Genomic DNA, 23,253 nt, shown 5'->3' with positions numbered 1-23,253 from the left:
CATTCTTTACATGGACTTCTTCTGAGGTAGACACATCATTTTGAAATCCTTCTTACGCAGACAATAAGTACCTCTATTAACTTAACGGTTTAGCGAACACACACTAAAACAAACAAACAAAAACCGGTAGTAAAAAAAAAATGCAGTTTGCTTTTAATGAAACACTTCATCATCAAAAAAAATAAATAAAATCGGAAAATGCATTAAGAATATTTTAAATAAATGTCAAAAACTGTTATATATCCATTGTACTCACGGTGTCACTATAGACCAGCCAAGGATTTAGTGCTCAGCCCATTTTGCACAAAACCCATTAATGGTAACGACCATCCTGCATTCTCCAGCACCAGCTACAGTTGCTTATATATATTGATCCAGGGACATATTTCGAAGCTTTGACGTAGCGTCTTTTAACTTGTGTAGTGCTGTTTGAGAATGTTGCAGAGACAGTGTATTTTTCAAAGCCTTGGCTTTGTCTTTTTCTTTGTTGTGGCACAATGCGCAAACGGAGACCTAAGCTATTCAGTACAGGAGGAGCTGAAACGCGGATCTGTTATTGGAAATATCGCTAAAAATCTCGGCCTGGATCTGGATCGACTATCTGCTCGCAAACCTCGTGTTGATATGGAAGGAAGCGACAGACAGTACTGTGGGATAAACCAGAGAAGCGGAGATTTATTTGTTGCGGAGAGAATAGACCGAGAGGAGCAATGTGGGGAAAGGCCTTCGTGTGTTCTCAAATTTGACTTGCTGTTAGAGAATCCGTTGGAGTTGCACCGGTTGTCCCTGCAGGTGCAGGACATAAACGACAATGCGCCAGTCTTTCCGAAGGATATTATAAAGCTGGAAATTACAGAATCAGCTGACAAAGGAGCCAGGTATCGCATTAATGCAGCGCACGATGCAGACATAGGGCAAAACTCCGTGCAAAGCTACATTTTGCAACAAAACGCTCACTTTGTGTTCAGTAGTCAGACGACAAGTGCTGGTAGTAAATATGGTGAGCTGGTTTTAGATAAGGAGTTAGACCGAGAGGAGCAGCAGGAAATGAAATTACTGCTGACAGCCGTGGATGGTGGCTCGCCTCAGAGATCAGGGACAGTGGTCATACACGTAATTGTACTTGATGCCAATGATAACGCCCCCGTGTTTTCAGAGGCCGTATATAGAGCCAGTTTACCAGAAAACTCAGATTTGAGAACCCCAGTTATCAGAATAAGTGCATCAGATGCAGATCAGGGTGTCAATGGAGAGGTGACATATGAATTTAGTCGAATTCCTGATAAGTCACGAAAGCTCTTTTCACTTGATCCGAAAACTGGAGAAATTCTAGTAACGGGTCTCATAGATTATGAAGAGGGATCGAAATATGAAGCAATTATTGAAGCCAAAGATGGTTACGGCCTTTCTTCAGAAGCAAAAGTGATAATTGATATCATTGATGTGAACGACAATGCTCCAGTGATATACCTGAAATCACTGTCTAACCCCATACCTGAAAACGCACCACCTGATACAGAGGTGGGCATCATTAACGTGCAGGACAGAGACTCTGAGAATAACCGACAGGTCCGCTGCTCCATCCAGCAGGGTGTCCCCTTTAAATTGGTTCCCTCAATTAAAAACTATTATTCTCTGGTGACCACAGGACAACTGGACCGCGAACTAGTGTCTGATTACAACATTACAATCACAGCCACTGACGAGGGCTCTCCACCTCTGTCCTCCTCTAAAACTGTTCACTTATCTGTAGCTGACATCAACGACAACCCACCTGTGTTTGAGGAACAGTCGTACAGCGCATATGTGAATGAAAATAACAAACCCGGCTCCACTTTATGTTCCGTTACTGCTCGAGACCCCGACTGGAGACAAAACGGTACAGTGATTTATTCTCTGTTACCTGGTGATGTGAACGGTTCTCCGGTGTCCTTCTATATGTCTGTGAACGGAGACACGGGGGTGATCCACGCTGTGAGGTCGTTTGATTATGAACAGTTCAGGAATTTTAAAGTTCACGTGATGGCCAGAGACAACGGTTCTCCTCCTCTCAGCAGCAACGTGACCGTGAGTGTGTTCATCTCGGATGTGAATGACAACTCTCCTCAGATCCTGTACCCCTCCCCGGAGGGCAACTCCTTCATGACCGAGCTGGTCCCCAAAGCTGCACACGGAGGCTCTCTGGTGTCCAAAGTGATAGCGGTAGACGCGGACTCCGGACAGAACGCTTGGTTGTCCTATCATATAGTCAAATCCACTGATCCGGGACTTTTTACTATTGGTCTCCACAGCGGAGAGATCAGGACACAGCGGGACATTTCTGAATCTGACAGCATGAAACAGAACCTGATAGTGTCAGTGAAAGATAACGGACAGCCCTCTCTGTCTGCCACCTGTTCCATGTATTTACTGATTTCTGATAACTTGGCTGAGGTGCCAGAACTGAAGGATATTTCTTATGATGAGAAGAATTCCAAACTGACCTCTTACTTGGTCATCGCGCTCGTGTCCGTGTCCACCTTTTTTCTGACCTTCATCACCATCATCTTGGGTTTGAGGTTTTGTCGCAGGAGAAAGCCCAGACTGTTGTTTGACGGAGCAGTTGCCATCCCCAGCGGTTATCTCCCTCCTAATTACGCAGATGTTGATGGTACAGGAACTTTACGCAGCACTTACAATTATGACGCCTACCTGACAACAGGTTCTAGAACCAGTGACTTTAAGTTTGTGACGTCATACAATGATAACACGCTTGCCGCTGACCAGACTCTGAACAAAAGTCCATCAGACTTTGTTGATGTGTTTGGGGATTGCGATGCTTCTGCTGAGGTAGGAACAGGCGTTTTTTGTCGGTAAAATCCTCAAAATGAATTTTAAAGATTTTATCGTCTCATCTGCCTTGTATCGTTGTTTTTGTTGTTTATTACTATTGAACGTAGTTTGAAATTTACCTTTTTTCCACCTGTTTTCTTCTGTTCTTTTTTTTCTTTCTTGTTTTGGTTCTGCATTGCGTTTTTCTGACGGGGCATTTACTAGAAAATAGTTCACGTATCTTTTAACTCCATAGTTCTTTTTCCCACGTCATCTATTTAAAAAAAAAAAAGAAATACATTGACCACCACTTTTGTATGTCCATCTGTCTTGCATTGTTTCTTTTTTCTTAGTGGTCTAAACACTTTCTAGTTTGCATCTTTGTCCCTGTCCTCTGTCCTCAACTCTGGTTGTCAGTTTGATGCGTTCATAAAGATTTTCTTTTCTTTTTCGCGTGCTTTCTAATTATATTGTTTGTTTTTCTTCTTTGCTCCTTTTCAAAACGCAGTCACAGTGATGTCATGCTAAAAACAAATATTTTAATCGATCTAGAATTACCGTATAAATGGCATTTCTAATTGATAACACGGGTTTTGTCTTTAGGTGTGCACTGGTCTCCCTTTTATCTTTTTTTTTATTTCATGGGATTTATTTTTGCTGAAAACTAGAAGCTATGGACATGTACCCCTTACTCATCTTTAAAGGCAAAGTTATGACAGGCTCTCAGTCCATCACTGTCTTCTATCACACTGTCATATCCTTGAATTTGCGAAGATATCTAAAGAAATCTTCTTGCCTTGGTGGTTTTCAATTATTAATGAGCCCACTGTTTTGTTGAAGCACGCACCATTGTTAGAAATCTAAAACCTCGAGATTTTTTGTTTGTTTATTTCTTTTTTAATTCTTGCAGCAGCGTTCAAAATCAGTCTGGCGGCTTTTTAGTGCAGTAACTGTAAAATGGCTTCTGATGTGTTTAACTGAAGACAACAATTTGACTTACCGTTTGTAACAGTCAGTGATGTGATTGGGCCTCAATTGTTATTTGCACGAATACATTTAAGCATGCTTTCACCCTCTCCATCCAGTACAACGAGAATACCAAAAGACTGCAGAAAAACAACGATATCAGACATTTCATCAAGAAGTGATATTTTTAGACATAAGTGTTCATGAAGCACATGTAAGTTTTAGATAAAAGAGAAATCAACAGGAATAATAAAAAGTAAGAGAGAACCAACTTTCTCTCTTCAACCTCAGAAATAATGTAGATTTTGTGCCTCTTATATTTTCTGTTTCACCAAAGCTGTCTGGAAACAGAAACAGTTCATTTCATTTTTGTGTTTTCAATCACAACTGAATCATTACTTAATTGCCTTCTATGTGGTATATTTAACTATTTCAACAGCCACTGAAAGAAACAATAAATTAATAAAGCGAATATTTATAGATGTATTTACTCGTTCTTTGATAAATATAGATCAGTGAATGACTGCCTGAATAGCGATGTTTATTACATATGAAGAAAAAAACATTTATGTAGTCATAGCTCTGCAAATACTCATGGTGTCAGTGTGCACCAGGGACGTGAAGACATGATCATTCTCCACCCTTCTGTGCCAGCAAATACAAAGTCCGAGTCCTCTTTTGAAACGCATTTTGCACGAATCCTTTCGCGTATGACACCAGTCTCACTGTAATTTTAATGCTTAGCGGATATTTTTTTTCCCTTCGAGATCATATATTTAGTCTTTGTGTGCTTTTTCTGCCGCTAACAATGAGAGGGGGCTTGTTGTCGCTGCACTGCGGCCTTGCTTTTATTTTTCTTGCCCTCGGCTCCGTCAGTGGAGACGTGAGCTACTCTATTCCGGAGGAGCTGAAACGTGGATCGTTAATTGGAAATATCGCAAAGGATCTGGGAATTGATTTGGGCAGACTGTCCGCTCGAAAAGCTCGTATCGATACAGAGGATAATGGTGTTAAGTACTGCAGCTTAAATATCAACACAGGGGAGGTAATTGTACAAGAAAGGATTGACCGAGAAGGACTCTGTGCGAAAAAGACATCGTGTGTTCTGAAACAGGAACTGGTGCTGGAAAATCCCTTAGAAGCGCACCGCATTAATATCCGCGTTCAAGACATCAACGATAACTCACCAGAGTTTAAGGAGGATTTACTCAACTTTGAAATACATGAATTGGCAGCCAAAGGTACAGGTTTTCTGCTAGATGAAGCGCACGATGCAGACATCGGAGAAAATGCAGTTCAGGGCTATTCACTTCAGCAGAATGATCATTTCAAACTGAACGTTAAATCTAAAGGTGGTGGGAGAAAATATGGTGAACTAGTCTTGGACAAAGAACTCGACAGGGAGGACAAAAAAGAAATTGTGCTGTTACTGACTGCCTTCGATGGAGGCTCTCCTCGGAGATCAGGCACTGTGGTCATACACGTCACTGTACTGGATGCTAATGATAACGTACCAGTGTTTAGTCAGAATGTCTATAAAGCCAGTCTGCCCGAAAACTCTCCTCTGGATACTGTTGTTCTCACAGTTAGCGCCACGGATGCAGATGAAGGGGTGAATGGTGAAGTTAATTATGGGTTTGACCACGTTTCTAAAGAAAGACAAGTCTTTTCATTGGACCCCAAAACAGGAGAAGTTAAAGTGGCTGGAGCTATTGATTATGAAAAGGAATCGTCATATGAAATGCAGATCAGTGCTAAAGATGGTTTGGGATTAGCATCATATGCGACTCTCTTAATTGAGATTATGGATGTAAATGACAACGCCCCAGTTATATATCTGAAATCACTGTCTAACTCAATACCCGAAAACGCGTCACCTGGTACAGAGGTGGGCATCATTAACGTGCAGGACAGAGACTCTGAGAATAACCGACAGGTCCGCTGCTCCATCCAGCAGGGTGTCCCCTTCAAGCTGGTTCCCTCAATTAAAAATTATTATTCTCTGGTGACCACAGGACAACTGGATCGTGAACTAGTGTCTGATTACAACATTACAATCACAGCCACTGACGAGGGCTCTCCACCTCTGTCCTCCTCTAAAACTGTTCACTTATCTGTAGCTGACATCAACGACAACCCACCTGTGTTTGAGGAACAGTCGTACAGCGCATATGTGAGTGAAAATAACAAACCTGGCTCCACTTTATGTTCCGTTACTGCTCGAGATCCCGACTGGAGACAAAACGGTACAGTTGTTTATTCTCTGTTACCTGGTGATGTGAACGGTGCTCCGGTGTCCTCCTATCTGTCTGTGAACGGAGACACGGGCGTGATCCACGCTGTGAGGTCGTTTGATTATGAACAGTTCAGGAGTTTTAAAGTTCACGTGATGGCCAGAGACAACGGTTCTCCTCCTCTCAGCAGCAACGTGACCGTGAGTGTGTTCATCTCGGATGTGAATGACAATTCTCCTCAGATCCTGTATCCCTCCCCGGAGGGCAACTCGTTCATGACCGAGCTGGTCCCCAAAGCTGCACATGGAGGCTCTCTGGTGTCCAAAGTGATAGCGGTGGACGCGGACTCCGGTCAGAACGCCTGGCTGTCCTATCATATAGTCAAATCCACTGATCCGGGACTTTTTACTATTGGTCTCCACAGCGGAGAGATCAGGACACAGCGGGACATTTCTGAATCTGACAGCATGAAGCAGAACCTGATAGTGGCAGTGAAAGATAACGGACAGCCCTCTCTGTCTGCCACCTGTTCCATGTATTTACTGATTTCTGATAACTTGGCTGAGGTGCCAGAACTGAAGGATATTTCTTATGATGAGAAAAATTCCAAACTGACCTCTTACCTCATCATAGCGCTGGTGTCTGTGTCCACCTTTTTTCTGACCTTCATCATCATCATCTTGGGTTTGAGGTTTTGTCGCAGGAGAAAGCCCAGGCTGTTGTTTGACGGAGCAGTTGCCATCCCCAGCGGTTATCTCCCACCTAATTACGCAGACGTTGATGGTACAGGAACTTTACGCAGCACTTACAATTATGACGCGTACCTGACAACAGGTTCTAGAACCAGTGACTTTAAGTTTGTAACATCATACAATGACAACACGCTGCCTGCTGACCAGACGCTGAAGAAAAGTCCATCAGACTTTGCTGACGTATTCGGAGATCGTGATGCTTCACCGGAGGTAGGAACAGGCGTTTATATCGCGTGACCTTCTTGGATTTCAGTGATACAGGCAGTGCCGTCATGACCATGCTTTCTCTGCTTGTCTTTCACTTGTTGCTTTAAAAAAAAAAAAAAAAAAAAAAAAAAAAATAGCAGTCATGGTAGGACAATAAGGGTGCATTATAGCAGGGGGGGCACAGATTTTGGCAGAGGGAGACACACAGCCTGATAAAATGTGTATCCCCCTCTAGCTTTTGGTAGGACAAAGGAATCATTTTGAAAATCACCCAGATTATTAGGCATACTCTGCTTGATTCATCAACTAAAAGCAGTCATGGTAGGACAATAAGGGTGCATTATAGCAATTCAATTCAATTCAAAGATCTTTATTATCCCCAAGGGGGCAATTATTTCCACAGCCAGCAGTACATAAAAGATAAAATTAAATTTATACCGTAAAACATACATAAAAATGCATAGAATCACAACAAATGATTTAAAAACCTAATTGCTGATGGAACAAAAAGATTCTCTTAATCTATTTGTCCTGCATCTTTGGACCTGATATCTGCATCCAGAGGGAAGCAATTTAAACTCCTGGTGCAGTGGGTGGTGTGGGTCTGCTAGGATCAGTCTGGCCTTTTTCACTGACCTCACCTTTTGTAAGTCAGCGAGGTTGATTAAGGCTGTGCCAGCAGTTTTTCTACACACCTTTACAACTCCTAGCAGCTTATTCCTGAAAATCCGAACCAGCAGATAAGATTAAATGTAAGAACAGACTCAATAAAACAAAAGTAAAACATTTTCATGAATGTAAAATCCACGGAGCTTCCGATAAAAGTGCATCCTCTGATGGGCCTTTTTGCAGAGTAAATCTACGTGGGCTTCAAAGGTCAGCTTATCGTCAAGGGTCGTTCCCAGATATTTATACTGGTTTACGACCTCGACATTTTCTCCAGAAATTACCACAGGCACGGTGACTATCTAGCAGGGGGGCACAGATGTTGGCAGACGGAGAAACACAGTGTGTGTAGTGCAGTTTAAACTACACTGTAAAATTTGACAAGTTGACCTTACTTAAGAAAATCTTGGAAACCAATTGCCCTGAAAAATGTAAGTAAGTATAACTATTAAGTCTTATGTTTTTTTACTTAACATATACTTGTTCAGTGTACTTAAGACCTTGTTGTGTCAACTTAATCGTGTTAAGTTAAACTAACTTAGTTTAGTGAAGTTGTTTCAACTCAGAAATAGCAAGTAAATTGACCTGTTCTTAACTTAGCTACATCAAGTTAGTCCAACTTACATGAACAGTACAGTTTACTTAGTAGACTCTAGGAAACCGATTGCCTTAAATGAATGAAGTAACTACAACAAAACATGATAAGTTCACAAGGTTCAATGTTTTATTTTTAACAAAATACTATCCTTAGCTTCTTAACAAAAGGCCAATGTGGCCACACATGAACAAATACAAATACGTTTTTACCCTTCCACAGGGCTCAATAACAGTAATACCAGAAAGATGCTTAAGTCAGCTTACAGGCTGAATGAGCAGCAACTGAAACAGTTTATTTTGAACTGTAACAAGTAGGCACTCTAGCACTGTAACATTTTTTAAAAAAGTGATTTAAGTAGTTATATATGGAGGACAGATTCTGACATACTTGGCAATAAACAGAAATAAATAAATAGCTTGATGAAGTAATTCATGTGCCAAACATTGCATCCAACAAATACAAAATAAGAACTTTACCAACTTATTTGATAATACAGTGCGAAAAAAAAAAATCTCATTAAAATATGATAGTAAGTTAAAAAAATATATTAAATGAATACACAATATGAAAAAACATATAAATACAAGTAATGGCATAAAAAAAGAAAGTCTCTGAATGAAGTCAAAGGTGCTTTTTAGGACTGTCAGGATGGAGGGCATAGATCAGTCCAAATATGAAGGGCATAGATCAGTCCAAATATGGAGGGCATAGATCAGTCCAAATATGAAGGGCATAGATCAGTCCAAATATGAAGGGCATAGATCAGTCCAAATATGGAGGGCATAGATCAGTCCAAATATGAAGGGTATAGATCAGTCCAAATATGAAGGGCATAGATCAGTCCAAATATGGAGGGCATAGATCAGTCCAAATATGAAGGGCATAGATCAGTCCAAATATGGAGGGCATAGATCAGTCCAAATATGAAGGGCATAGATCAGTCCAAATATGGAGGGCATAGATCAGTCCAAATATGGAGGGCATAGATCAGTCCAAATATGGAGGGCATAGATCAGTCCAAATATGAAGGGCATAGATCAGTCCAAATATGAAGGGTATAGATCAGTCCAAATATGAAGGGCATAGATCAGTCCAAATATGAAGGGCATAGATCAGCCCAAATATGAGACAAACAGCTTGATGGTGGCGTTCAGTGTCAACCATGACAATTGTACCTTCCAGAATGATAACATGCTGGATGGTTCAAGGTGAAGAGCATTCGGACCTGGTTGCTGACTGACTTCAGGAATAACAGGCAATAATCCCACAGGAACCTGGGTGAAGTCTGCCACGGCATCTGAATCCTGTGGATATTAAGAAAAAAAAAAGAATGGGGTGAAAATCTTGATTTCCAAGTGCAGAACCTCTAACAAACCAAATTGCAATACGTACAAAAGAGGCATTGTAGAAGTCTCTTTCATCACCCCCGAGGAAAACCAAGACACATCGCAGGACAGCAGTCCTCATGGCAACAACATCACTGGTCTACAAGAAGGGAAAAACAATAAAAGTAAGCAAAAGCATCTTCTGAAGAAAATGGATCACATTTTTCACAATAAGTGATACAAAATAATTGTTCAGCTCGTTGAGAGCACTTATTTAGTGGAATGCATTGTATTTTTTTCTTCCATGCTTCCATGTCCAGAGCATTATAAGCAAGTAAAGTCGTAAAAAAAACAAAGAACGGCTCTCACTGGCCGCTTTTCCACATACGGGGTTCTGGTGCCAGTATTTGAATCGTTCAGCAGTTTTTCCACTCGAGGCTTCTTCCTGAACGTCACATTACCCTCCATGACCGAGTGAAATTAAGGCTACACGAATGTTAGCAGGCCTGGTTTACGCTTACAAACATGCTAACGTGCTGCATTTGAAATACAGGTAATTAATGTTAAGAGCTCTTATCATGGACAAAACATTAAAGGCTCTCAAGTAAAATACAGTACATGGCAGTTTTAGCTAATATTGGCCCCATAAGCCCATGCTAACATTAACATTAGCATTAGTCTGCAAATACGTTTATGCATCATCATGCAAAACTAGCCTGTAACAATACATTGAATAATAAAGTCATACATGACACATAAAAATATAATGAAGATGAACAGCTCACCTTTAGAGAAGATCAGCTTCTTCCAATGTGTAAGTCCACAGGGTTTCTGGAAGCTTCCCGCACTTCTGTACTGCGCATGTGCACTACTGAACTCACCCCAGCATTCACTCCAGTAACAAAAATATTCAAGTCCAGTTTACACACTAGAACTTAGTCTTGTACCTTTCTCAGGCTAAACATGTACATTACTCACATTGCTTGAGTTAACTCAACAGTATAGTGAGACTTAAGTAAAGCACACAAACGTAATTTAAGTAAGAATAGGTATTACCTTTTAGAGTGTAGTAGTACACTGCAATGTCCTGAAATTTGTATTAAAATTCATTCAATTTACTTACAAAACGATACGATACTTTTGTTTTTCAGCGTTTTAGGTTTATTGGAGCGAATACACACTATGAAAAAGTAGCTTACAGAACCACGTAAGAGCTTGCTTTGAGGCATGGCAACTGGCTCCGCCTCCTCTGCGCGCTCTCGAGGGTGGGGATACAAATTATGTCGGGGATAACTACTTTGGCACGACACCGGCAAAGCTTACATAATGACGTCAGACGTAAAGCTGCATTAAACTTAATTGTTTCAATTAGACTCAAAGTAAAAGGTTCGTTTGAGATAAAATGTGTGACTTTTAAGTTAACTGAACTCATGAAAGTAAGTTGTCATAACGAAAGGAAAAGAATTAAGTGAAGTTAATGTAAATAAGTCCATAACATGAACTACAGCCCAAATACACTTTTTAGAGTGCACTGCTCACAGGTAGAATGCCATCTAGAAGGTCTGGGTTCAATTCCAGCTTGGCCCAGGCCTCTCGCTGTTTGGAATAGTAGACATTTATTGTTTTTGTTCACAACCCTCTCTCGTATAGTTTTTTATTGTTCCATGGACAAATGTTATTTGTAAATGTTAATGTACCAACATTCAGCAGGGCTGAGTTTTATTATGTTTATTTACCAAATTTTAAACAGACACAGTTCAACACTGTAAAAAATATTTGTGTTACTGGGCAGCATGGTGGTGTGGTGGTTAGCACTGCTACCTCACAGCTGGAATAGCTATCTGATAGTCTGGGTTCAATTCCACCTTAGCCCAGGACTCTTGCTGTGTGGAGTTTGTATGTTCTCCCTGTGTCTGTATGGGTTTCCTCCCACAATCTGAAGACATGCTGTTACTGGGGTTAGGTTAATTGGTCTCTCTAATTGCCCACAGGTGTGAATGGTTGTCTGTGTCAGCCCTGCGAAGGGTGGTGAACTGTACGGGGTGTACCCTGCATCTTACTTCCTTGTCAGCTGGGATAGGCTCCAGCCCCCACCACCCCCACACAACCATGAAAAGGATAGGGGGATTGATTGATCAAAAGTCATTTTATTTTTTTCATGAACTATAAAAGATAAGTTTGGTCAATTAGAACATGCAATTTAGTTCAGTTGGAAATGGAGTAGTGCTTACTTAACAGGCTGAATTAAATGAACTGTTTCATTACTTAAAAAATTTAAGGGAACGAGTTACCTTGGTTTTTTTTAAGTAGATTCAACTTATCCGGATAAGTTGGCTGTTATTTGTCATTGAGCAAAATTAATTGGCTTAAAAGCACTAACAATTGCAGCACTGAGTAACTGAAAGTGAATAGGTGTCGTGTTGTAAATTATCTACCACACTCTATTTCATTGTTCATATGGCAAAAAAAAAAAAAAAAATGAAACTTAAGTCCCGTTTTCACAAAACTGTGGTACTGATAGCTCAGGACCCATGATTCACAGTAGGAAAGTGTATTTATTCAATTAGGTGTAGTTTTGATGGACTTTTATTTTACTTTAACATTTCCATTTACTGCTACTTGGACTTGCATAATCATATATCAGAGGCACATGTCATTTGTATCCCACTGCATCTGCCAGTTAAATTAAGTATTTTTTTTTTTTCAGATTAAAGAATTCCATATGAAGCTTGTAAAATGCAGTGCATTATTGAAGATTAAATTAGTGGCTAGCCGATCATTTTGCTTGCTAATTTGTTTCAATAAAGTGACTGTCTGGTCTTCATGTTGATGTGTAGTTACAGGTCAACCATAAAGAGATTTCCCCTTTGACATTACACATATTTTTTGTGTTCAGTGTGGTATCATCATTCAGAATTTAAAAAGAAAACACTACAACAAATATAGGTTTTTGTCAGTGAGTGAGTGAGTAAGTGAGTAAGTGAGTGAGTGAGTGAGAGATTTTATTTTGTTCTTTAACTTACACCCCCTCAGATTTATCTAGTGACCCTTTGAAGTGTGTTGACCACAGGTTGTTGATCTGTGAGTTAATGTACAAAAATGCATGCAATGTATTTTAATTATATTCAGATCCATCAACAGTAAGATGACACTTGGACACTGATGCATCAATCTAATAATGTTTTGTATACTAGGCATTGGTTTCTTTCATAGGTAATATGTCTACTTCTGATATATCAGTTATCTGTATTTTGATGAACATACTTGTTACTTCTAATGGTGTGTGTGTTTTCCTGTGAGTTTATTGTAAAATCTTTAGTTTCCTTTATAAAAAATGATCTCAATACTTGCTCCACCACTGTCCATGGTGCTGAACCTTATACCTCTTGTTACATGGCTATAATTCCTGATCCTAAAATATACTGGGGCATTTGAGTAATTTTCATCATATGATACTGAGAATACAATTCAGTAAATGAATAGTGTCTACATTTTTATCTTTTGTGAAGAATGTTTCTTTCACCGTCATTATGAAGTTAAAAAGCGACTCATGGTGTCACTGTTGGCTGGAAGATGAAGAACATACAGCACTCCACTCATCATCTGCTGAATGAATATCTGTTCTGTATTTCTTTAATCAGAAACAGTTAAATCCTGGGACATAGCTGTGTATATACTAGTGTGGACTATTGGATTACTGACTATTTTGGGATACATATGTTATTCGGCTCTGAATAGCCAGCTATACAAGTGGAAAGCTCGCATAGCTTCAGGATGAGAGACAAAGGATTTTCAGCACTTGGGCCGATATTCACCTTTGCTTCCTTTATTGTAACACTGCACCTCGTTAATGGGGATTTGAGTTATTCTTTTCCTGAAGAGCTGAAACGCGAGTCCGTTATTGGAAATATAGCGAAGGATCTCAGTCTTGACCGTGGAAGTTTTTCTTCACGACAGGCCCGTGTTGATTTTGAGGGATTTCGTAAAATGTATTGCGACATTAACACGAGTACCGGAGATTTTATTGCAATGGACAGAATTGATAGAGAGAAGCTTTGTGGCAAGAAACCTTCTTGTGTGTTAAAAGCTGATCTAGTGTTGGAAAATCCTTTGGAGCTTCATTGTGTAAGTCTTCATATTCAAGATATAAATGACAATTCTCCACAATTCAAACATCATTTAATTGAAATGGAAATAAGGGAGTTAGCAGAAAAGGGAAGCCGATTTTCAATAGAGGAGGCCCATGATGCAGATATAGGTCAAAATGCTGTTCAAAGGTACATCATTCAAAAGAACAACCATTTCATTTTGTCAGTTGACGACAACAAAGCCGACCTTGTACTGGAAAATAAACTTGATCGAGAAAAGCACAAAGAGATTAATTTGTTTCTCACAGCCTTGGATGGTGGATCTCCTCAGAGATCAGGAACCGTAGTCATACACGTCACTGTACTGGATGCTAATGATAACGCCCCAGTGTTTAGCCAGACTGTTTATGAAGCCAGTCTGCCTGAAAACTCTCCGCCAGATACAATAGTGATTAAAGTCAGTGCCACAGACGCAGATGAAGGACTGAATGGAGATGTAACATATGACTTCGGCCATATATCTGATAACGACGTTAATGTTTTCTCTATTAATCCTAAAACGGGCGAAATTCAAGTGTCTGGATTGATTGACTTTGAAGAAAGAAGTTCTTTTGAAATTAAAGTGCAAGCTAAAGATGGTTTAGGACTAATGTCTTATGCCAAAATGTTAATAGACGTTACGGATAAGACTGACAATGCACCAGTTATATATCTTAAATCACTGTCTAATCCAGCACCTGAGAACGTGTCACCTCGTACAGAAGTTGGCATCATTAATGTGCAGGACAGAGACTCCGAAACTAACGGGCTGGTCCGCTGCTCCATCCAGCAAGGTGTCCCCTTTAAATTGGTTCCCTCAATTAAAAACTATTATTCTCTGGTGACTACAAGACAACTGGACCGTGAAATAGTGTCTGATTACAACATTACAATCACAGTCACTGACGAGGGCTCTCCACCTCTGTCCTCCTCTAAAACTGTTCAGTTATCTGTAGCTGACATCAACGACAACCCACCTGTGTTTGAGGAACAGTCATACAGCGCATATGTGAGTGAAAATAACAAACCTCGAGACCCCGACTGGAGACAAAACGGTACAGTGGCTTATTCTTTGTTACCTCGCGAGGTGAACGGTGCCCCGGTGTCCTCATATCTGTCTGTGAACGGAGACACGGGGGTGATCCACACTGTGAGGTCGTTTGATTATGAACAGTTCAGGAGTTTCAAAGTCCACATAATGGCCAGAGACAACGGTTCTCCTCCTCTCAGCAGCAACGTGACTGTGAGTGTGTTCATCTCGGATGTGAATGACAACTCTCCTCAGATCCTGTACCCTTCCCCGGAGGGCAACTCTTTCATGACCGAGCTGGTCCCCAAAGCTACACACGGAGGCTCTCTGGTGTCCAAAGTGATAGCGGTGGACGCGGACTCCGGACAGAACGCCTGGCTGTCCTATCATATAGTCAAATCCACTGATCCAGGACTTTTTACTATTGGTCTCCACAGCGGGGAGATCAGGACACAGCGGGACATTTCTGAATCTGACAGCATGAAACAGAACCTGATAGTGTCAGTGAAAGATAACGGTCAGCCCTCTCTGTCTGCCACCTGTTCCATGTATTTACTGATTTCTGATAACTTGGCTGAGGTGCCAGATCTGAAGGATCTGTCTCACAGTGACAGCAACTCCAAACTGACCTCATATCTGATCATCGCTTTGGTGTCTGTGTCCACCTTCTTTCTGACCTTCATCATCATCATCTTGGGTTTGAGGTTTTGTCACAGGAGAAAGCCCAGACTGTTGTTTGATGGAGCAGTTGCCATCCCCAGCGGTTATCTCCCACCTAATCACGCAGATGTTGACGGCACAGGAACTTTACACAGCTCTTACAATTATGACACGTACCTGACAACAGGTTCTAGAACCAGTGACTTTAAGTTTGTGACATCATACAGTGACAACACGCTGCCTGCTGACCAGACTCTGAAGAAAAGTCCATCAGACTTTGTAGATCCTTTCGAAACTCTGGAGGAATCTGCAGAGGTAGGGATTCTTCCAAACAGTTTATCTGGTTGTCAAATATCTATTTCTTTATCTATCTTTTTTTTTTCTTTTTTTTTAATATCTGTGTCTATGACAGTCATTTTTTTTCCTATCAAAGTTTTAAATACAGTGCCTGTTGAACATCAAATGTTCACATGCGACAGAAGAAGTTCTTCAGAAATACATCCGGTGTATTTTGGTATCGGCTGTTTTAACGTGTGGATTTCTGTACCCTGTAACCTATTTGCTTTCTGGTCTTTCTCATTTTCTCATTTATTAATTCTTCGGCCTTGTCATAAAGGTTCAGCGAACTAATTCGCTCTTTAGCAAACTACATAATAGGCAGTTGTATGGATTTATTTCGTAGCTAACATATTAATTATGATAATCAGTGCCGGCTTTTATTAAAATATTTTCCTCACATTTTTGGAATTGAAGAGCACGTGTCAAATCCGTAGATCAGTATGTTTTGTACCTTTCTACTGGTAAAGCTAAAGTTAACTGTCCTTGGTACTGAAACAGTCCTTGTGGTCTCAGACTCGTACTAATTTCTAGATGCGTTTTTGTTTTCTTCCTCTCTCTCGCCTTAGTTGGGTTGTCTTGTTTCAGATGGATAGCCATCTCTTCTAATCATCTGCTACCAATGCTATTACTACTATTAACAACAATAATAGACTAGTATTATTATCATCATTATTTTGTACTGAGTATGATGGATTATTGTTAGTTGGCAGGCTAGCTCAGATCATTGTGTTAATATGTAGATGCCACGTATAGAGTTTGATATTTCACTTTGATATTAGCCTACATATAACAGTGTTTTATCTATAAATCTGGCAGATTTACCTGTCAGTAGAAGCATTTAAAAGGATAATAATAATAATAATAATAATAATAATAATAATAATAATAATAATAATAATAATAATAATAATAATAATAATCTTTGCCTACACGCAATATACAATTGTGGCAGTAAGCTAAAGAAATACCGACTCATTGCATGGAAAGCTGACGGGTCCACAACGCAAATGCCTGTCAGCTCAGACTGGGGCGACGAATAGAGAAGGTGTTTCATGCTGTGCCAGCTGATAGTTTACATTTTTCAGTTAAATGAAAGACCATTTATCACACAGCACATATGTGCCAAGGTTTTTGTATGCTGACATATTTTTTGTTGTACAGAACTGATTACAGCTACTTGGGATCTACCTGTATTTTTTTTGTCTTCAGTAAATTGTGAAATTGTAATTTTTTCGCGAGCTTTTGATGCCTTACTTAGTAGTTTCCATAGTATTTGTGTTTTTAAACAGAAATTCAGCATTAATTTAGCAATTAGTAAACATGACCTGTATTTTGAGTTACTGACTTGTGGTGTCGCTATTGGCTGATAGAAATCTGACACACACCACTCCACCCAATACTACTGCACAGATGTCAGTTGTAATTTCCTGAGGAACAGTTACGTCTGCAGACATGTTTCACCGTGTTTCATAGTAATATTACACTTTGGATTGTTGAGATATTTACGAGTCATTTTTGATATTTTTGCTCCGGAAAGCGAATCAGACGCACGCTGGTGTCACGTTTTGTAACAGGATGGGAGACAAAGGATTTTCAGGGCTCGATCTGATCCTCCGTTTTGCTTTGTTTGTAGTAATGCTGCCCCACGTTTTTGGGGACCTGAGTTATTCTATTCCAGAAGAAATGAAACGAGACTCTGTTATTGGAAATGTAGCCAAGGATCTCGGTGTTAATCTCGGAACCCTAGCTTTACGTCAAGCCCGTGTTTTGAAAGTAGATCTAGTGTTAGAAAATCCTTTGGAGCTTCATCATGTAAGCCTTCATATACAAGATGTGAATGACAATTCACCGCAATTCAACGACAATTTGATAATAATGGAAATACGTGAGTCAGCAGAGAAGGGTAAACGCTTCTCAATAGAGGACGCCCATGACGCAGATATAGGGCAAAATGCTGTTCAAGGGTACACCCTTCAAAAGAACGACAACTTTATTCTGGCTGTTGACAGCAACAGAGTTGAACTTGTACTGGAGAAAAAACTTGATAGAGAGAGACAAAAAGAGATTAATTTGCTTCTCACTGCTTTGGATGGTGGATCTCCTCAGAGATCAGGTACCGTAGTCATACACGTCACTGTACTGGATGCTAATGATAACGCCCCAGTGTTCAACCAGGCCGTTTATAAAGCCAGTCTGCCTGAAAACTCTCTTCCAGATACAATAGTGATTAAAGTCAGTGCCACAGACGCAGATGAAGGAGTGAATGGAGATGTAACATATCAATTCGGCCATGTGGCTGATAATGATATAAATGTATTTTCTATTGATCCCAAAACAGGAGAAATTAGAGTAACCGGTGAGATTGACTTTGAAGAAAGGAATTCTTTTGAAATGAGAGTAAAAGGCAAAGATGGTTTAGGACTAACGTCTTATGCCAAAGTATTAATAGATGTAACTGATGTAAATGACAATGCCCCAGTTATATACCTGAAATCACTGTCTAACCCAATACCTGAGAACGTGACACCTGGTACAGAGGTGGGCATTATTAACGTGCAGGACAGAGATTCTGAGAATAATCGACAGGTCCGCTGCTCCATCCAGCAGGGTGTACCTTTTAAGTTGGTTCCTTCTATTAAAAACTATTATTCTCTGGTGACCACAGGACAACTGGATCGTGAACTAGTGTCTGATTACAACATTACAATCACAGCCACTGACGAGGGCTCTCCACCTCTGTCCTCCTCTAAAACTGTTCACTTATCTGTAGCTGACATCAACGACAACCCACCTGTGTTTGAGGAACAGTCGTACAGCGCATATGTGAGTGAAAATAACAAACCTGGCTCCACTTTATGTTCCGTTACTGCTCGAGACCCCGACTGGAGACAAAACGGTACAGTGATTTATTCTCTGATAACTGGTGATGTGAACGGTGCCCCGGTGTCCTCCTATCTGTCTGTGAACGGAGACACGGGGGTGATCCACGCTGTGAGGTCGTTTGATTATGAACAGTTCAGGAATTTTAAAGTCCACGTGATGGCCAGAGACAACGGTTCTCCTCCTCTCAGCAGCAACGTGACTGTGAGTGTGTTCATCTCGGATGTGAATGACAACTCTCCTCAGATCCTGTACCCCTCCTCAGAAGGCAACTCTTTCATGACCGAGCTTGTCCCCAAAGCTGCACACGGAGGCTCTCTGGTGTCCAAAGTGATCGCTGTGGACGTGAACTCCAGACAGAACGCCTGGCTGTCCTATCATATAGTCAAATCCACTGATCCGGGACTTTTTACTATTGGTCTCCACAGCGGAGAGATCAGGACACAGCGGGACATTGCTGAATCTGACAGCATGAAACAGAACCTGATAGTGTCAGTGAAAGATAACGGACAGCCACCTCTGTCTGCCACCTGTTCCATGTATTTACTGATTTCTGATAACTTGGCTGAGGTGCCAGAACTGAAGGATATTTCTTATGATGAGAAGAATTTCAAATTGACCTCTTATCTGATCATCGCGCTGGTGTCTGTGTCCACCTTTTTTTCTGACCTTCATCATCATCATCCTGGGTTTGAGGTTTTGCCACAGGAAAAAGCCCAGGCTGCTGTTTGACGGAGCAGTTGCCATCCCCAGCGGTTATCTCCCTCCTAATTACGCAGATGTTGATGGCACAGGAACTTTAGGCAGCACTTACAATTATGACGCGTACCTGACAACAGGTTCTAGAACCAGTGACTTTAAGTTTGTGACATCATACAATGACAACACGCTGCCTGCTGAACAGACTCTGAAGAAAAGTACATCAGACTTCGCAGATGTTTTTGGAGAATGCCGTGCTTCACCGGAGGTAGGAACACTTTTTTTTCATCCTACTCTTCCTCAACATCTTCAACAACAAATTGTTGAGTTTATTTCCTTCTTCACTGTGTTCTGTGGGTTCTATTTTAAACAGACTAACAACGCACTTCTTCCCCTCCCCCATCCTTTTATGTTCACTTTTTTCATGTTTTCTTTAATGTAGTTCTGTTTTTTCTTCTACATAGAATTCCCAAGAAATAATTTTCTTTGTATCGCTGATCTTTTTGTTGATTTACATTCAATAATGTGGCACATTTTTAAAGAATGCTTTAGTGTCTTGGGTTATCCCTCCCCTGCCACTGACATCATCTTTCTTCTGTACATTTGGTATGAATAGTTTGATTTTTTTTCTTTGATTGATATATGAATCTGTTTTTTCTCTGCTCTTCTACTGTTATAATAGCCTTTCCTTGATCTGTATTCATTAAAAGTTTACTGTTAACATAAAAATGTAATTTTTATTGGAGCAGTCTTAAGTATTTGGATTCACTTGCTTTGCTTTGCTGTGCATATACATGTAAAATTCTACATTGTACAGTGGTTTATGCCTTTGAAAAACTTGTGTGCCAGATTTATATAGCAGTAAATAGTGGTATTACATTACAAAACTCAATAGACCAAGAGCATGCAATGCTGTCATTTCATCTTTGGAATTAGCTAGTGCTGTGTTTGATACATTTCAGCAGTTCCTTTCAATGGATTAAATATTAACCATTCTTAGCAGTTGTCAAGCTTCAAAATTAAATCATATAAAAAATTAAATAAGATAAAATTTACATACATTTTTAAACTGTCTAAAATTTTGTCATTAAACATTTGTTTAATTTTAGTTTTTCTTAATCTTAATACAGAAGTGATTGAAGCAAAATTAACATGCATAATATTTTGCTAATAAACATAAGGGAGCGCTTAAGCAATTTTAACTTTGGCTTTTGGTCTGAATATAAATCCAGCCCTCAAAGGGTTGATAGCTTTGGTTTCCACTGAGCATTTTTAAATCATTTTGTTCTCAACAAATTGCACAATGTATGTCAGAAAAGATTTTCATCTTGAATATGAACATCGGGATCCAGTGTTTGATTTAAGTTATAATTGCATTTATAATTTGCTGTAGTTTTAGGCTCTTTAGATGTTTAGATTTTCATCCAAGATGCAATAGAATTAGGGAAATTTGTGATTAGTCCCATATTCATTCTGCAGCATGGCATCAACCCAAGTAATTTACAGAACAAAAAGTGCCCCGAGAACAAAAATGTCTGCAAGGCAGTTCACTTTCTGGGCAGTATTTACGTTTAAGGGAATGATATTGTATATTGTACTTTTTTGTTGTTGTTGTTTTTCTTTGCTCTTTTCAAATATACTTTAAGAAGCTTGTAGTGTAGTAAAAATCAGATAAGGGTAGCATGACAGATGATTACTTTGATTACACAAATATTATCTAAGAGTAGGCAATGGATAATAGGTACTGATTTTCAAATAACTGGAGATGAATAACTTGAGCCTATTATACATTATATTTCCAACTAACTAGGTAGCTCAATATTTGTCTTGACAATACTTTTTTAAAATATCTAACACATTTTGGGTTTAATTTGAAAAACAAAAAAGGCCGATGTGAAATTTGAAAGTGAGGTCAGACGTTAAATGTGACATGATATTTGGATGCAAACTATAATGTGATATTTAGAATCCCCATATAATGGTATAATTTCCTAAATGTTGTCAATACAAACAAAGACTTAAATTTAAAGCATAGTTTTTAAAGATAAGACATTTATGAAAGCCTGTCCTAATGAAAGTTTGACCTTATTTGACCTTGGAGAGGAGGCCAGAGGTCCAGTTTAGCCTGATATTGAGAAACCCCATATATCATTCCCTATATGCCTATATGTTGTCAATACAAACAATGGCAGTAAGAAACAGAAGTTTAAATAGCTCTATATAGCTTTATTTTCACTTTGACCTTCAGATTAATCTATTGACCTTGAAGGAGAGGTCAGAGGTCAAATGTGACATGATATTTTAAATCTTTATATGGTACTTTCTATATGTTGACAATACACACCACATCAAGAATCATAGCTTCTTAGTTATAAAGTTTGTTTGTCAATTTTCAACCAATAAATCCTTAAGTTGACCTCAAAGACCTTGGTGGATATAAGCCAAATTTTAAGGGATTGTTAACATGACCCCACTCTACACTCTACAAAGTATTATCAGAATCTATTTTAAGCTTTTTGAGCTACTTTTTTTAAAGGCAGAATGACATGCATGCATGCACACAAGCAAACACTGCCAAGAACATAATCTCCTTGGTGGAGGTAATCATAATGAACTATGATCACTGCAAAAATAGAAGCCCTTTCACAAATGCTGTACCCCCACAGATCCTGGTTTCAACTTCATGAAGTCCCTCTGTGATTATACAGAGATAGAAGCAATTGATGCAGTCTAAATCCTGAGAAGAACACTGACAAGCAATTCAGGATACTTAAACTAACTCATAACTTTTTGAGTACCTTGGAATGAGAAAGAAGTTTTTAAGGTTTAAAAAAAAAACTGCTTGCAAGTGTACCATAGATCTGTGCTGTTTCAAAGGCAGAAAATGATAACATAAAGCTTTGATTTGATTTAGGTTGTTCAGTGCACTTTGAATGAACTTGACTAGTAAATAAAAGGCCCCCAGTGCTTTAAATAAATATTTTCTTCTGAAAACATTTACACAGGAAAAACAATGAGCTATATTGTATTGTCAAAAACTTTGCATGATTAGTTGAAATTAATAAGTCCCTTATTTTATTGTACAGAGGTGGGAAGTAACGACGTACAAAGACTTAGTTACTGTAATTAAGTATATTTTTCAGGTGTCTGTACTTCAAGAATTTATTTTTTTGACTACTTTATACTTTTACTCCCTACATTTTTACACAAATATCTGTGCTTTATACTCCTTACATTTTCAAAACAGACTCGTTACTTTAGGTTTGAAGCATCTGAGAGAACTGTTTATTTCCGATCACTGCGCCGTCGAGCATCAAACAATTTGAGCCTAAATGGCAGAACAATAAGACATAAGAGACAATCACACTGGCGTATCTTCCATCACCGGGGTTTATCGCAAACAAAGCGATTAAAGAGGCAAACCCATATAATTTATGTAATATTTATAGAGCTATAATCAGGGGTTCCAGTAGACGGAACTGAGGGTAGATGTCAGTAAGTTGTGCTCGTGGTACTAACATTATCATAGCTAGCGCTACTGTAGAGCAGTGAGCATAAAGGGAGCAATTTGTTGCAGGTCATTTTAAATGCAACGTTTGTAAGTGCTCAACAAATATCAGCAAACACACAAAAAGTATCTGCAGTTTGTCACACAGTGTGTCTGCTAGCTAAACGTCCAGCTGCTGTATTTCCCTCTTTTTTGTGTGTTTCCAATACACACAAAGGAAATTAACATGTGCATAACAAAACATGTGATTGAAATAATTTTCTAGGAAAAATACTTCATTTACTGGAAAATTTTCAGGGATGCCAACATTTTCGACCATGACTGCATATAAGAGAGAGAGTGAGAGAGAGAGAGAGCGAGACAGAGAGAGAGACAGAGAGAGCGAGAGAGAGTGAGCGACCATTCGCTCAGGGCAGCTTTGAGTTAAAAATAACTCTTAAAAAGAAGACGT

The 23,253-nt window shown here is 39.5% G+C and overlaps 2 protein-coding genes and 1 pseudogene across 13 annotated transcripts in view; all 3 read left to right on the top strand.

Annotated features, from left to right (window-relative positions):
* Positions 1 to 23,253, top strand: part of LOC115786625 (protocadherin gamma-C5-like) — a 365,072-nt gene that overhangs the window by 94,015 nt on the left and 247,804 nt on the right. For 2 of the 12 annotated variants that reach the window (XM_030738886.1, XM_030738875.1), the window contains exon 1: positions 4,571 to 6,973. The exons of 9 other annotated variants lie outside the window; for them this stretch is intronic. In XM_030738886.1, the coding sequence (XP_030594746.1) occupies positions 4,586 to 6,973 (2,388 nt within the window). In that variant the 5' untranslated portion in view covers positions 4,571 to 4,585. Of the gene's footprint in view, positions 1 to 420; positions 2,830 to 4,570; positions 6,974 to 23,253 lie in introns of those variants that run through there. One more of the 12 variants, XM_030738914.1, reaches the window with a different exon arrangement.
* Positions 13,334 to 16,006, top strand: LOC115787077 (putative protocadherin beta-18). Its single transcript, XM_030739650.1, has 2 exons — positions 13,334 to 15,719; positions 15,993 to 16,006. Exons 1-2 carry the CDS (start codon positions 13,334 to 13,336, stop codon positions 16,004 to 16,006), a joined length of 2,400 nt encoding a protein of 799 aa, XP_030595510.1.
* LOC115787076 (protocadherin gamma-A11-like) lies at positions 17,291 to 22,028 on the top strand (annotated as a pseudogene).

This window comes from Archocentrus centrarchus, chromosome 10, assembly GCF_007364275.1.
Source record: "Archocentrus centrarchus isolate MPI-CPG fArcCen1 chromosome 10, fArcCen1, whole genome shotgun sequence".
Taxonomy (NCBI): domain Eukaryota; kingdom Metazoa; phylum Chordata; class Actinopteri; order Cichliformes; family Cichlidae; genus Archocentrus; species Archocentrus centrarchus.
This window is presented reverse-complemented; position numbering and strand designations above follow the sequence as displayed.

Bases quoted from the DNA above. Each gene is read 5' to 3' on its own strand.
- LOC115787077 (XM_030739650.1), top strand. From the start codon at position 13,334: ATGAGAGACAAAGGATTTTCAGCACTTGGGCCGATATTCACCTTTGCT.